Genomic DNA, 15,981 nt, shown 5'->3' with positions numbered 1-15,981 from the left:
TGTCATCTGCAAACAGTGACAGCTTTACTTCTTCTCTTCTGATTTGGATTCCTTTTATTTCTTTTTCTTCTCTGATTGCTGTGGCTAAAACTTCCAAAACTATGTTGAATAATAGTGGTGACAGTGGGCAACCTTGTCCTTTTCCTGATCATAGAGGAAATGGTTTCACTTTTTCACCATTGAGAACTATGTTGGCTGTGTTTTTGTCATATATGGCCTTCATTATGTTGAGATAAGTTCCCTCTATGCTTACTTTCTGGAGGGTTTTTTAACATAAATGGTAGAGAAATCTTAGATGTAGTTATATTATGTTCACAAACAAGAACATTCAATATTTTAAGATGACAGGTCTCCCAAAATGATCTATAACTTTCATGCAATTCCAATGAAAAAAATCCAATTTGTTTGTGGAACTAGACAAGGTGATTCTAAAAATTATACAAAAGAGCAAAATGCTAAGCCTAGGGTAGATAATCCTGAAGAAGACGCTTGGAAAAATGATACTTGTCCTACCAGATATCAAGACTTAAAATAAAGCTATATAATCAATATAGTGCTTTTATAGCCATAAAGTGGCTCATAGATGACATACTGACAGCCAGAGTCCAAAACTTAGGTGCACATATATTAGCACTCATGTGAAACAGTGTCATGAAGAGCAGTGGGGAAAGTGGTGGGATGATTCATGAATATGAGCTAAGGTAAATAGTTATCTACATGGATAGAAAGGATAAAACTACATGTTTATTTCCCATCATACATAAAAAGTAATTTGAGATCACAAGCTTATTTGTGAAAGGAATAAGCTCAAATATTTTAGAAGATGCTGTGACAGAATTTCTTCATGATGTCATGATAGCAAAAACTTAATTATCTTTTTAAATAAGACACTGATCAAAGTAAACTATAATAATATATATTTTTTTAATTAAGAAATTTTTATTCATCTCTTGATACCCTAAGTAAGTGGAAAGACAAGGCATACATTAGGAGAAGATATTTTCAACATACATAAGAGGCAAAAGATTAATATCTGGAATATATAATGATCCACAGGTCTAAAAGGACAATATAATAAAAAATGCAAAACATATAAATGGATCTTTTACAGAAGAGAAACTATGAATTAAAGATTAAGCAAATACAAGGATGCTTGACCATTTTAGCAATGTAGGAAATACACAGCAAATAATTTTTACATTTAAAAATAAATGCAACTAAATAACAAAAAGTTCAATCAATAGTATTACTTACTACCAAATTGGAAAATATTAAAAAAATAGACAATATGAAATGTTGGAGAAGGTATGCAGAAACAGACATTGTATGCATTTATGCTGCATGTAAGTTAGAACTTGCACTTTAGAAGTGCTTGATATTAGATGTTAAAATGCTAACACATCCTATAGCACAAAAATTGCATCCTTAGGTATATATCTTAGAGAAATAGTTATATTTGAAATGCAGACTCATGAACAATAATGCTTATATCATCATTGTTTTATAGCCAAAGACTGATAACAACACAAATGTTCATCAGCAAAAGAATGAATAATTTGACTATAGTCATGCAGCAGTGAAAAAAGAAATGATCTGCGTTAACATGGTTACATTTCAAAAATATAATGTTTGGCAAAAACACAGAATACTGTTTACTCTAATATTATTTTAAATAATGTGAAGAAATAGATAAAACCATCTATTTTTTAGGGTTATATACAATTGTACCAAGATAAAGTTTAGAAGTTAATATCCTGATAATTAGTATAAATGACTGACTTTCTATCGGAACACGAAAGTTCATTTTATCATTAATTTAATTTAATTTAATTTTTATTGAAATATAGTTGATTTACAATTTTCTACTAGTTTCAAGTGTGCAGCATAGTTATTCAATATTTTTTATAGATCATTTTGCATTTCAAGTTATTTCAAAGCAATAGCTATATTTTCCTGTGCTGTACAATATATCCCTGTTGCTTATCTATTTTATACAGAGTAGTTTGTATCTCTTAATTCCACACCCCTGTCTTGCTCCACTGGTATCCATTCATTTGTTCTCTATAGCTCTGAGTCTCTTTCTGTTTTATTATATATATTAGTTTGTTTTATTTTTAGATTCCATATATAAGTGATAACATAAGAGTATTTGTCTTTGTCTGACTTATTATACTAAGTGTAATACTCTCTAGGTCCATCCACATTGTTGCAAATGGCAGAATTTTATGCTATTTTTATGGCTGAGTAATATACATATATATATACACACACATACACATATACACCGCATCTTCTTTACTCATTCATATGAGATGTAAGGACATTTCGGTATTCATAACTCTATCAATGTGACACACCACATTAACAAAGGGAAGGACAAAAATGACATGATGTAGAAAAAGTATTTGACAAAATTCAACATCCATTCATGATCAAAGTCGGTATAGAAGGAGCATATCTCAACATAATTAAAACTGTTTATGACAAACCCGCAGCCAACATCGTATTCAACAGTGAAGAGCTGAAAGACTTTCTTCTAAATCAGGAGCAAAACAGGGATGTCCGTTATCACCACTTCTATTTAACGTAGTATTAGAAGTCTTAGCCACAACAGTCAGATAAGAGAAACAACTAAAAGGCATCCAAAACGGAAGGGAAGAAGTAAAACTGTCACCATTTGCAGATGCCTTGGTACTGTATATAGAAAACCCTAAAGTCTCCACCAAAACACTATTAGAACTAATAAATGAATTCAGTAAAGTTGTAGGATACAAGATTCATATAGGGAAATCTGTTATTTTCTATACACTAATAATGAACTATCAGAAACACCAAACAAGGAAACAATCCCAATTAAAATTTCATCAAAAAGAATAAAATATATGGGAATAAACATTTTATCACAATTTTTATATAATTACTATACAGTTGACCCTTGAACAATGCGGGTCTTAGGGGCACTGACCCCCGTGCAGTCGAAAATCCGCGTATAACTTCTGATTCCCCTAAAACCTAAGTACTAATAGACTACTGTTGACTGGAAACCTTACTAATATTATAAGCAGCCAACTAACACATATTTTGTATGTTATATATATTATATACTGTATTCTTTTAATAACGTAAGCCAGAGAGAATAAAATATTATTAGGAAAATCATAAGAAAGCAAAAATACGTTTCCCTACTCTACTCTATCTATACCATAAGTTTAAATCATCTTACAAGATGTATCATCTGTCAATACCTACATCACTGTAGATTTTATATACATTATTAATACTAAACCTCAAAAATAAAAATATAATGTGAAAAAGACATTCATATTTATTTACAGGTACAAAAATTCATGCATTGATAATGAAGAAGCAGCAATATGGTTGCTTTAGGGTGGCCTAGTTAATCTATACAATTGCTTCACAGTAGCCTAACCTATACATTAATGAATGAATTACTATAAATTTTTTATGGCATACAGTATAAAATTCATATTAATGATAGAGGATTGGAAACATTGTTACATTTTTTATAAAATGACTTGCCTGTGATATAGGCTGATGTATCAGTTTCTCCAATTACGAGAGAAGCATATTGTATGGTAATGTAATTCTTTGAAAGCAAGTTATAAAACAGTAAAAAAAAAAACCCTAACACATTATTAATTTTATATTAAATACCACTCATCTTATACCTATGTAAGGGTAGACATGTGTCTACATATATTTTATTCATTTATGACATACCTAATTTTATCTTAATTATTTGATATTTCTAGGTTATGTGGTTTGTGAGTTTTTCAAATTGTCACAAATCTCCCCCAAATTTTCCAATATATTTACTGAAACAAATCTACATTTATATGGACCCATGAAGTTCAAATCTGTGTTGTTCAAGGGTCAACAGTACCTTGAAAAGTTTAAAAAATAGGCTATACAGTTATAAAAGTAGAGAGTATACTTAAGAAACATATTTCTTTAATGGTGAATATGAAAAGCCCAAAATGCAATTTAAAGTACTTATGTTTACTATAAGCAAAAATATAGATGTTAAATCATTTTCATTTTCAGATTAAGCTGACACAGTTATTTCACTTCAAATCTAACCTTATTCAACTGAATCTCCTTTGTCAGAACACACTAAACTCAGAATAAATGGATATTTGAACAATTGAATTCAACGTTATGTGGAGGAAGTGTCCTATTTTTAATATAAAATCAGGAAGCAGTGTTTCTGGCTTATTAAAAAAAATAGTCTACTATACAAAGCTATCAAAATATATCATATTTTATATAAAATTCAAATCACATCAAAGCAATTAATTTAAAAATTGATAAACCATACAACACATGAATGATATTAACTCATTAAGGCACTCTAGATTTTATACCTGCAATAGCTACTGGACATGTGATGAGAATTTATGTATGAATACCTATAAAATATTTATTTTAACATATGCTCTATTAGTTTTTTTCTGAACTTTACATGCTTTTTTTACATACTTTTTTTTACATACTTTTCAGAAGTTTATGACTATTTAAAGTAGAAGTTAACATTTTCTTTAATTGACATTGAATTTCATGGTAGAATACAGAAATATTTTTAGTTCTTAGTGCTTACTCAAATTATTATGACTATGCCACTCATTTTTTTGCAGTGTAATATCTCAGTATAGAAAAGCAATTTTTACTAAATAATGTGTTGAAATGATTATTTCTAGTGGTTGAATGGTGCACTCTTATGTATCAGATAGATTAAGTTCTATCTTGTAATAAGAAAATTAAAAAATCTGAAAAAATAGAGGTATAAAATTTTTCTCATTTATAACTAGTCAGCAGTATTAATTATGCATCAAAAGTGTTTAGAAAATTACAAAGTATATTTATTTGTCCAAATGTTATTTTTTAATTAATTGGTTTACTTTTTGAAAAATACTTCTGATTGAAATGAACTCAGTATTTCCAAATTAGGTTTGTGAAATTGCAGAATCATACTGGGTGAATCCTGCGGAATTCAGTTTAGTCAACTAGGACCTTCTGAGGACATAGAAAAAAAAAGTCATATCTGCTAAGCATAAAGTCAGAAGTCCAAATCTAACAACACAGAAAAATGAGGCTGTTGTTCTTGTCAGTGCTGAAGATATTGTATGAGTTGGTCTCTTAGAAACATAAAAAAATTAATGTACAAGGAAATAACTGGGATCCACTTGAGATACAGTTTATGGTTATCAGCTGAGCTGTGCCCATGTGCTTAAGGAATGCAGTCTGGGCTGTTCAGGAGAACATTATGAGTGGTGTGACATTATGAGTGGTGTGACACATATAAGGAACACATTTCCTATGAGTTCTCCAGGCACTTGCTTTCTTTGCTGATCCACTCCCTTTCTGCACTCCTAGATGTATCTGTTATGAACTAGAAAATGTGTAACTAAGACTTTGAAAAGAAATTTAACTCAAAGAGAGGAGTGAACAGGACACACACACATATATGAAATATAACCTGCAAAGTACAATAGACACTAAGTACTCACTCTCATTAGTGTCTGATGTGTATGAATAGATGAATAGTTCAGGCATTGGAGATTCTCTGTTATTAATAAATACATCACTATTCATTGACTTACTTATCAACTACCATATATGGATATATAGATATATTGCTTGGATGTTACTAATTCCTTTCTTCTTTTAAAAAGCTATCACCTGATATCTCTCTCTCTTGTTTTATTTGGGGAAAAGAAAGTCAAAATCAGGATCAATCTCTTCTTAATACTTTTCCTATTACAGATTCTAATTTTTATGTGCCAGTTTCTGGATTTTCTTGCCAGAATCTCCACTCTTCCTCTGTCTTCTAAAAAGTTTTGGATATCATTGTCCAATTGATTATTCTGAGTGATTTTGTCACTCCCTTCATAGAGGGATGATAAGGACCAAAAAAAAAAAAAATCCAGACAATAGAAAGTGAAGTAGATTTTGCTTTTTAAAAAAACTCAGTCATTTTAGTCTGCTGAACCTCTGTCTGCTTTTGACCATGAAGAGTAGATTGCATCAAACAAATCTCCTTGCTGAGAACACTTACAAAATCTGGATAAAACCAACCAAGCAAACAACTGTTTTGAAGGTATTTGAGAGCAACCAAACGAACCAGGATTTGAAGGGCCATGATTCAAGCAAGAAGAGAAATACTTTATTTTGATCCAGACATTTCCTGTTGCTTATTCTTTGAGTCATCTGGCAATTTGTAAGCATAATAAGGATGAACAACTAAGAAGAAAATAGTGAATCAGGACTTTCAGGAGTCTTAGAGTACCAAAGTGACAAAATTTTGAGTTCAGTTTATTTAGGCAGTCAAGACATAAGGGGCCAATGTTGCTGATATCCAGGAAGATCAGTTTGAAGGCCAAAGAGTAGGAAAATTCTCCCTTGTTTGGGGGTGGGCCAGTCTTTTGTTCTACTCAGGTCTTCAATTGAATAGATGCGTCCACTACATTAAGGAAAGCAATCTGCTTTACTCAGTCTACTAATTTAAATGAACATCTCATCCAAAAACACCCTTATAGAAACATCCAAAATAATACTTGATCAAATATCTGGGCACTCCATGACCCAATCAAGTTGACACATAAAATTAACCATCACAGAACCCAAGTAAAATTATGCAGCTACAACTCTCACAAGAAGAATTGTCATCAGTCTCATAACATTTGACAGATAGAAATTAAGAGTTATGTATCTGCAAAGAAAAAGAGGTTCTCATAAACGTATTAGTCTATCAGTAGAAAACCAGAACTAAAATCAGCCTCAAAATACCTCAATTCTTTATGGGATTATGTTAATCTGCTCTTTACTAATTGACTGTGAGCACAAAAGTAAAGCATCTAAGAGAAAGATGATATCATCTAGAGCCATGACAGTTTTTTGTACTCAATGTCCAGCATTTAATAAACAATTGCCAAGAATATCCATATATAGGACAAAATACCAAAAAACCAATAGAAAAAAGCAATAAAACTAACACACAGGTGATACAGCTATGGAAGTTAAAGTTAAAGTTCCCTGGTGGCGCAGTGGTTGAGAGTCCACCTGCTGATGCAGGGGACACGGTTTCGTGCCCCGGTCGGGGAAGATCCCACATGCTGCGGAGCGGCTGGGCCCGTGAGCCATGGCCGCTGAGCCTGCGCATCCGGAGCCTGTGCTCCGCAGTGGGAGAGGCCACAACAGTGAGAGGCCTGCATACTGCAAAAAAAAAAAAAAAAAAAAAAAAAAACAGCTGATTGTATTCTGAAGAAAATAGATGAGGGGAGAATTTCATTACAAAACTGAATTGTAATAAAAAAACAAATTGTAACTTTGAAACTTAACAATATAATAACAAAATAATAACTCAATAGATGTGTTTATCAGCAGATTAGATAAAACAGGAGAGTTACTGAATTGGAAAATAGATTAGTAGAAAATATTACAGGTAAATATGAAGATGAAAAAAGATAACTGTTACAGAAAAGAGCATAAGATATATATGAGGTGATGAAAAATTCTGACAAGTTTGTAATAAAAAGTTTAAGAAAAAGAAGCATAAGAATGGGACAGAAACAATATTTGGCATTGCCTGAAGTAGTACTGGTTGAATTTTTTTCCCAACTGTGGAAGGACATCAAGCAACAGATTCAAGTTTCTGTATGAATTACAAACTAGGTAATCACACCTAGAAACATTAGAAAGTAATGAAAACCAGTCCAAGAAAATCTTAAAATTGAAATAGATGGAAAAGACACAATATGTTCAAAAGTAAATTTTAATGCTCTCTAAATAAATAATTATGTCAGAAAACATGGAATGATAATACTTTAAGTATTGTGATAAAAATAGCTGTCAATCTAGATTTCTATAACCAGATAAAATATCTTTAAATAAAGGCAGAATAAAGATGTGTTCAGACAAATAATAAAGAGATATTGCCGGGAGACCTGTGCAAAAAGGAATCCCAAGGCAAAGAACTTCAGGCAGAAAAAAAATATTATTCCAAATAAACTACAAGAATGTAGAAGGGATTGAAGAACAAAGAAACCTGGTGAATATGTGGTTGATTTAAATGTTCCTTGACTGTATAAAACAGTGTTACCTGTGAAGGTCTACATGTATATAGAAATAAAATATATCAAAAGTGATAAAACCAAAAAAGAGGATAGGGTAAATGGAGTTACAGATTTTTTGAGTCTTTGCCTTTCTGGAAAGTGAAAAAAATTAATAATTTAGAGTATACTCTAGTAAGACAAGGATGCATTTTATTACTACTATAGTAATTGCCAAAAGAATGAAAAAGTACTCTAAGCTAAAAAATGACATAATAAAGTAATAGAGAAATTTTGATTAATTTAAAATGAAGCAATGAATGAGAGAAAATGACATAAAAGTAGATAGCAAAATAGAAAACAAATATTAAGATGTCATATTTAAACACAAATATATCAATAATTACATCATATATAAATAGACTAAATACTTCAATTAATAAACAAAGATTGTCAGCTTAGGTAAAATAAAACCGTGTATGCTGACTCACCTCATTATAAATATACAGGAATTTTCAAAGAAAAATAATGGAAGATAATAAATAAGATCTCACTAACCAAAAGAAGGCTGGGGTAGCTATACTAATAGTAGGTAAAGTTGATTTTATTGCAAGGGCATCATTTAAGATAGAGGAATATTTCATGATGAGTGTGAAGTTTATGTGCCCTAAAGTTATGACCTCAAAATATATAAAGTGAAAATTGATGGGGCACAAAGAAGAAATAAACAAATTCACAACTATAGTGGGAGTTTTTTTTTAATAGAATCTGATAAAGAACTAGACAAAAAAATACATCAGCAAAGATATAGAAATTCTGAACAACACAACAAACTTGATCTAATAGACTTGTATTCAACAATACAAACAACAATTGCAGAATGCACATTCCTTTTAAGTGGTCATGGTACATTTTTAAAAATTGATTTAGTGCTAAGTCACAGGTTGAGTCTCAACAAATTTCAAATGATTGATTCAAATGATTTAAATTTGAAATCTCCTATAACCACAGTGAAATTAAGTAAGGAAGGCATCAGATAAATTTTTGCCAAGTTCAAGATTTACCTATAGAGCAATTAATTTTTTACAACTGGACTTTTTAAAATTAAGGACATTTGATTAGAATACTACTGGTCTTAAAATGGCAGCACATGATGATTATGCAATTCAGGCTCATTTGCTGCTGAAAATCTCCCTATATTAAGGGGAAGGAAACAAATTTCTTTATCCTCACAGTTTTAAGATAGTAGTATAATAGTATCATTAATTTTTAGAGTGCCCTTACTTAGGAAAGCATTGCATGTTATATAAAAAAAACAATAGAGTACATACTTTATTATAAATCAGAGGGGTGTCTGTGATGAGCCAGGTGACTTTGTGAAAAAGATGAGATTTAAACTGGACCTTGAAGCTGGGTAGTATTGACAAGCAGTCAGTGTGCTAGATATTTCAGACAAGTGTTTCACGTGAACAATTGAAGAGGTGGAAGTACCCTGAGGGTGTTTGAAAGAACCGTTCTGTTTTAGAGGAAAGAAAAAGAACTTCTACTTCTCTTATTCATTATGATGTCTAGAATCTTTTTGCTAAAATGTGTGAGGGGACATAAAAGGACATCTTGTTTAGCCAAATTTAAAGAGGAATTTATTGACTATATCTAAAAATCGACTTGGTTTGTAGATTTCACTTAGAGACTGCAATACTACTAACATAACCTCAAATGATCAATTCTTTTCATATAATAGGAAACATCTTGTTTGACTCAGCATACAACTTTGGAACAAATCTACCCAGAGAATTCCTACAGAATCACACAGTCCAATCTCTCAGCCAGTGAGATGAGGTTCCAAGCAAATTATCCTCACCTTATGTTTGTGCCTGCTTCTACCTTCTAAATATCACAATACAACCCAAATATGGCCAAAATCCTCTGAAAGATTATAAAATGCAACATCTTTGTATCCCTCTCTTATTGTATAACATTGGTTATAAGAAAGTAGTTCCTACATAAGCCTTTTAAAATCATAGGGGAAAAGTAATATTTTTCTATCTAGAGCAGTTCTTTTTAACCTTCTTTGGGGACACAGACAACTTTGAAAATCTAATGAAAGCGATAGAAACTCAAGAAAAATGGAAATTTACAAATAATCACATACGGTGTCATAATATATTAGGAGTTTAAGAGTCTTTAAAAGTCGATCCTTAGACCTCAGTCTTGAACCCCTGATCTATAGAGGCTTTGTATTTTCTCTGTCTGCTTCTTCAGCCCCTTAGAAAAAAGAAAATGTTTTATAGCATTAAGAACAAAACCCTTCCTTGGCTTAAAAATAGCAGCTGTAATTTTAGTCACTGATCTTGTTTAATGTGTCTGGAAGCTAGAAGCAATGGAAAAATGATACAAGAACAAAAATTATACTTATAAAAGTTTTCTGTTTTTCAGAAGAGTTTATTTTTGTAAAATGCAGTTTTGCACAAAACTCAACATGATGTTTTTATTCAAAAGAAATTGTAATTGGTTTACCAACTCATAATATTCAGAGACAAGTTGTTTGGGTTATGCATTTTTAGAGAAGTTAATTCTTAAATCATGGGAATATATTATTTCCCAATAAAGTTATCTATCAATTTATTTTTCAGTAAAATAACATGAGAGTTTAGAAGTGAGAGAAACTGTTTCCTTTTGTGCAACTCTACTAACTATCCCCACCAAAATAGGATTATCAACATAACCTTGATAAATGTTTTCAAAAAAATTAAGATTGAGTTGTAGGTCATTAAAATAACTTCATAATGTTGTCTAATTTTAAATTATATTTATTGAAAAATTTAGAAAATGAAGAGAGGTACACAATAATAAGGGGCATTATCTGCAATTCCATCACCTAGAGATAACAGCTATAAACATTTGATGTATATAATTTAAGATATATTATGTATCAATATAAAGATATTAAAAGAGATAATACAGGCATGAAAAATAACAGAATTTTTTTAATTGAAATATACTTGTTATATAATATTGTGTAGTTTCAGGTGTACAGCAAAGTGATTCAACATATACATATATGTATATCTATTTTTAAAATTCTTTTTCATTGTAGTTTATTACAAGATAGGGAATGTAGTTCCCTGTGCTATAAGTAGATCCTTGTTGTTTATCTATTTTATATATGGTAGTGTGTATCTTTTAATCCATATTCCCAATTTATCCCTATGCACCCCCCTTCCCCTTTTGGTAACCATATGTGTGATTTCTATGTCTGTTAGTCTTTGTGAATAAGTTCACTTGCACATTTTTTTAGATTCCACATACGTCTCTGATTTATTTCACTTAGTATGATAATCTTGGCATTTGTATTCTTTTTTATGACTGAGTAATATTCCATTGTATATATACACCACAACTTCTTTATCCACTTATCTGTCGATGGACTCTTAGGTTGTTTCCATGTCTTGGCTACTGTAAATAGTTCCTCTATGAATGTTGGGGTACATGTATCTTTTCAAATGAAAGCTTTTGTCTTTTCTGGATATACGTCCAGGAGTGGGATTGCTGGATTATATAACAACTCTATTTTTTAGTCTTATGAGGAAATTCCATACTGTTCTCTATAGTGACTGTACCAGTTTAGATTCCAGCAGTGTAGGAGGTGTAGAACCCTCCTACCAGCAGTGTAGGAGGGTTCCTTTTCCTCCACACCTTCTCCAGCATTTATTACTTGTAGACTTTTTAATAATGACCATTCTGACTGGTGTGAGGTGATACTTCATTGTAGTTTTGATTTGCATGTCTTTAATAATTAGCTATGTTGAGCATCTTTACACGTGCCTCTTGGTCATCTGTATGTCTTCTTTTGAGAAATGTCTATTTAGGTCTTCTGCCCATTCTTTAATTGGGTTGTTTGTTTTTTCATTGTTAAGTTGTATGAGCTGTTTGTATATTCTGAAAATTAAGCCCTTTTCGGTCACATCATTTGCAAATATTTTCTCTCATTTTGAGGGTTGTCTTTTTGTTTTGTTTGTTTCCTTTGATGTGCAAAGACTCATGTTTGATTAGGTCCCATTTATTTATTTTTGCTTTTATTTCTATTGTCTTAGGAGACAGAGAATGTTGTTTTGAACCTGCATTTTAAATGTCTTCAAAAATGTCTAAAATTTAATCCATACTCCCTATTATCATTGAAAAACATACAAGGAAGTTTGAAGAAAAATTTAATAAATCCTTTGTCATTTTCACTCCATCTCTCCTCTGAATAGCCTTTTACACTTGTATATGTTTCCCTGAACTGACATCAGGATATAAACAATTGTATACACTTACACAAATTACTGTTTCTGTAAATGTTCACTTTATAAAAATAGATTTTTAACATAAATTTTCACCTATTACTTTTTTTTTCATTATAAGGAATCTTAGGTTAAGATGTATAGATGTTACAAATCATTAACAGTATGTTAAAACTTAGAGTTGTTTGAATATATGTATAATTTACTAACATATATATATATATATACATACATACATAGACACACACGCTACATACATATGCACAAACACACACACACATATTGATTTAAGTAGGTGACCACTAAGGAATATTCCAGTCAGGGGTTGCCAAAAAGTACTGCCTTAACATCTTTAAATGTATCCTTAAAAAAGTATTTATTTATTTAAGGTAGATTCCTAGGGAATGGGTTACTGGATAAAGTATTTTAAGTATTCTTTGTTTATTTTATTATTTATTTCTCATTTTTGAAGCTTTTTACAGTTTTTAGAGTTATGTATTAAAGTATCTCCCAGTCTCATAGGTTAGAGTAATTTAATATTTTCATTCTGATGGATGAATATATGTGGGTACCATGTACATCTCTGTTTTCTAGTGAGGTTGAGCATGTTTCTTTTGTGTGCGATTCATTTGGCTGTTCTCTTCTGGAAATTTTACAAATATTTTTGTCATCTTTATAATCATTTGCTTTTGTTGTTGTTTTTATTTCTTAAGTCAAATTATTGCTGTTTATTAGACACTTTAGGTACATAAAAATTTTTATCATTTCTTTATTTTTATATCATTGTATTTATTTTCTTTTTTCCATTTAAAAAGTTCTAATTCCTATATTAAATTTGTAATTTGAACTAAGAAAAGTTGTATAAATCTTTTTTTCTTTCCTAATTCCAGAGCATAGACATTTTAATTCTATCTTCCTGCTCCTTTCTTTGGAGTTTCTGTTGTAAAATTATTTTAACTTTCTCTCATTTTAAAGGCATTCTATATTAGTCATTTAAAATTTATTATATATCAGTAAATGTTATTTACATTTACCAATTTTTATCAACTTCTTTGCATCCATTTTCTTTGGATTCAATGCTTTTCCAGCTAAAATTCATCTTTTAGTAATTTATTTCACATGCTGCCTAAAATTATCATCTTGTTTGTTTTACTCTCACTCTATATTACTGTTATTTTAAGTAAATACACAATTCTAGTTCTTCGAATGTTCTTTTTTCTAGCATTTTGAAGGTGACCATATTATAGAACAGAATGGAAATGTTATAAATGTTAATTTTAAAATTAATTCAACTAAAATAAGTGGGTATGTAAAGAGCAAGGAAGATGAATACTTTCCTAACATTGCTGGGTTGTCTGATGATATTGGTTAATGAATGAAGAAAGAAAGTCTTAAGAATGTTATTCAAAATCATGGAGGACTTATGCTTTCATAATAATTTATTAGGTAAATCAGACTAAGTCTTATACTTTAAAAAAATTAGAAAATCTGGAAAAATATATAGAAAACATCTGCTTGAAATTATTGATAACTAATACGATGATGAAGGGGGATTTGGAGGAGAAAGTTTAAGGAAGTATAACAAATTTTGATTAGTGATATAAAATACAAATATGTATCTAAATTTTGTGTCCTCCTTCATTTTCAGGACTCAACTCTTCTGTCATTTCTGGAAGTTTGCAGCTATTGTCACTTATGTATCACCTCACTCTCATATTTTTTAGCTTTCTTCTGGAAATTCTAGTAGATATAGGCTGAATGGTCTTCATTTATCTTCTATATCTTTTAAAATCTCCCACTTATTTCCATTCCTTCTATATTTTTCATAGTTTATTCTGGATGTTTTTCTCATATTTTGTCCATGTCCTGAATTCTTTCTTTAGTTTTAATTTACTAATTAATACATTCATTGTGTTTTTCTTTCAATAACTTTAATTTTTACTTATAGAAATTTAATTTTGTTCTTTCACAAAATGCCTCTTTTTGCCTCCATAATGTTGTGCTCTGGTTTTATGGTCTTAATATATTAAACGTGTACTGCTTCCTTTAAGTTCTTCATTTTTTTTTCTGGTTCTTTTTTTGTTGACTTTCCTCATAAGGGTTTGTCCACTTATGTGGCTTGAAATTTTCTATAGTGATTTTGTTATTATCAGGAATTGCATTCCGTGGGAGTTCCTTGTCTTCTGAATTCATACATAGAGTTTAAAATTGAACCTTCCTGGATCCTAGGGTTTTTTCAGTTGTGTGCCAGGCTTTACATTAGCTTTGGGTCCTGTACTATGTGTGAATGTATACTCTGCACCCACACAGTTCCATAGCTAGATTAATGGTTAGAGTTTTTGTTGTTTCCATTTAATATATGGGACAATCCTTCAAGGTCCTAGGCTTTAAGCAAAAGTGTTCAACTCCAATTCCTCACCTGTATAGTCCTGAGTTTCCTATTCCAATATGGTTGACAACCCCAGAACTCAATCTCTTAGGACTTCCTCCTAGTTTGATATCACTGTGGACCACTTTGGTTTCAGCAGTAATTGTTTCAAGTCCTCCTTTATTTCCAAACTTGCAGATTCAATCTCAGCTATTCATTCAACTAAAAAGAAAAATATTCAGCCTTTCTATGGATATGAAGTGGAAGATGGAAGTTTTCCCATATCATCATTAGATAGCCCTATTGACCTGATGTTTTCTCTGAGAAGCTTCCCTTGTTTTTCTAGATGTCCTTCAATTTTCCCAGGCAAACATGAATACAAATCCTCTTTGTAACTGTACACATTCTCACTACAGCCTAATAACTTACAATATGTATTCTAGTGGTAACATTTTTGCCATGCTTAATATTTATTCTTAGCATAGTAAATTAGGAGACCATACATGAATGCATATATATATATATATCAGTGATTTATACCTGCCTAACACTGTATTCATTTCCATTATTACTTACCAACATATGAGTATAATAAAATAAACAGAAGAACATGGATATAAGTACACTATTTTCCTCATTCTTATAACAAATATTTATTGAATGGCTACTATGTACCAAGCACAATTTCAGGAACTTAAAATGAATCAGTGAATAAAACAGAAGATCTATTCTTATAACATATTTGTTTCATGCTAATGAAAAAAAAAATTTCTTGCTTTGGGAAAGTGATATTGGACAAAAGAAGTATGACATCCATGCAAGTATGTTTAGATCCCCTTCTTTCAAAGAGCAGGAGCGTGATCTACCATTTACCCTTTTGCTGGCTCTCCTAGATTGATCCTTTCACTATCATTGGTATTTTTATGTTGATGAATGATAATGAAGTTTAAGTAGCTTTTGGTGTTTTTACAGCTTGGACAATGGAGTACCTTTGGAACCCTGGAAGTTACAGCTCAGACTGAATCATAAACAAAGGCATTCTCAGTGGTGGCAGAAGAAGATTGTGAAATCCTTATAATCCCTGCAAAGAATTATGCAAAGTTAAAATCGGTATGACCGTATCTAATCTATGTATTAACACAATATGGGTATAAATTAACACTAAGTTTTGCCTCTCTAGGCAGAAGATGTCCATATCTCTTTTATATTTTAATTTGTCTTGAACTGGAGACCATAAAAATATGATATATTCGATGAATAT

At 30.8% G+C, this 15,981-nt stretch overlaps 1 protein-coding gene across 1 annotated transcript in view; it reads left to right on the top strand.

The window, feature by feature from the left end:
* Positions 1-15,981, top strand: part of CNBD1 (cyclic nucleotide binding domain containing 1) — a gene marked incomplete at both ends in the record, with an annotated part of 493,958 nt that overhangs the window by 315,373 nt on the left and 162,604 nt on the right. Inside the window, 2 exon segments of the mRNA XM_082674668.1 lie at positions 15,693-15,746; positions 15,750-15,830. Of these exon segments, the coding sequence (XP_082530794.1) occupies positions 15,693-15,746; positions 15,750-15,830 (135 nt within the window).

The sequence above is a fragment of the Grampus griseus genome (genome assembly GCF_964374135.1).
Source record: "Grampus griseus genome assembly, chromosome: 17".
NCBI lineage: Eukaryota > Metazoa > Chordata > Mammalia > Artiodactyla > Delphinidae > Grampus > Grampus griseus.
This window is presented reverse-complemented; position numbering and strand designations above follow the sequence as displayed.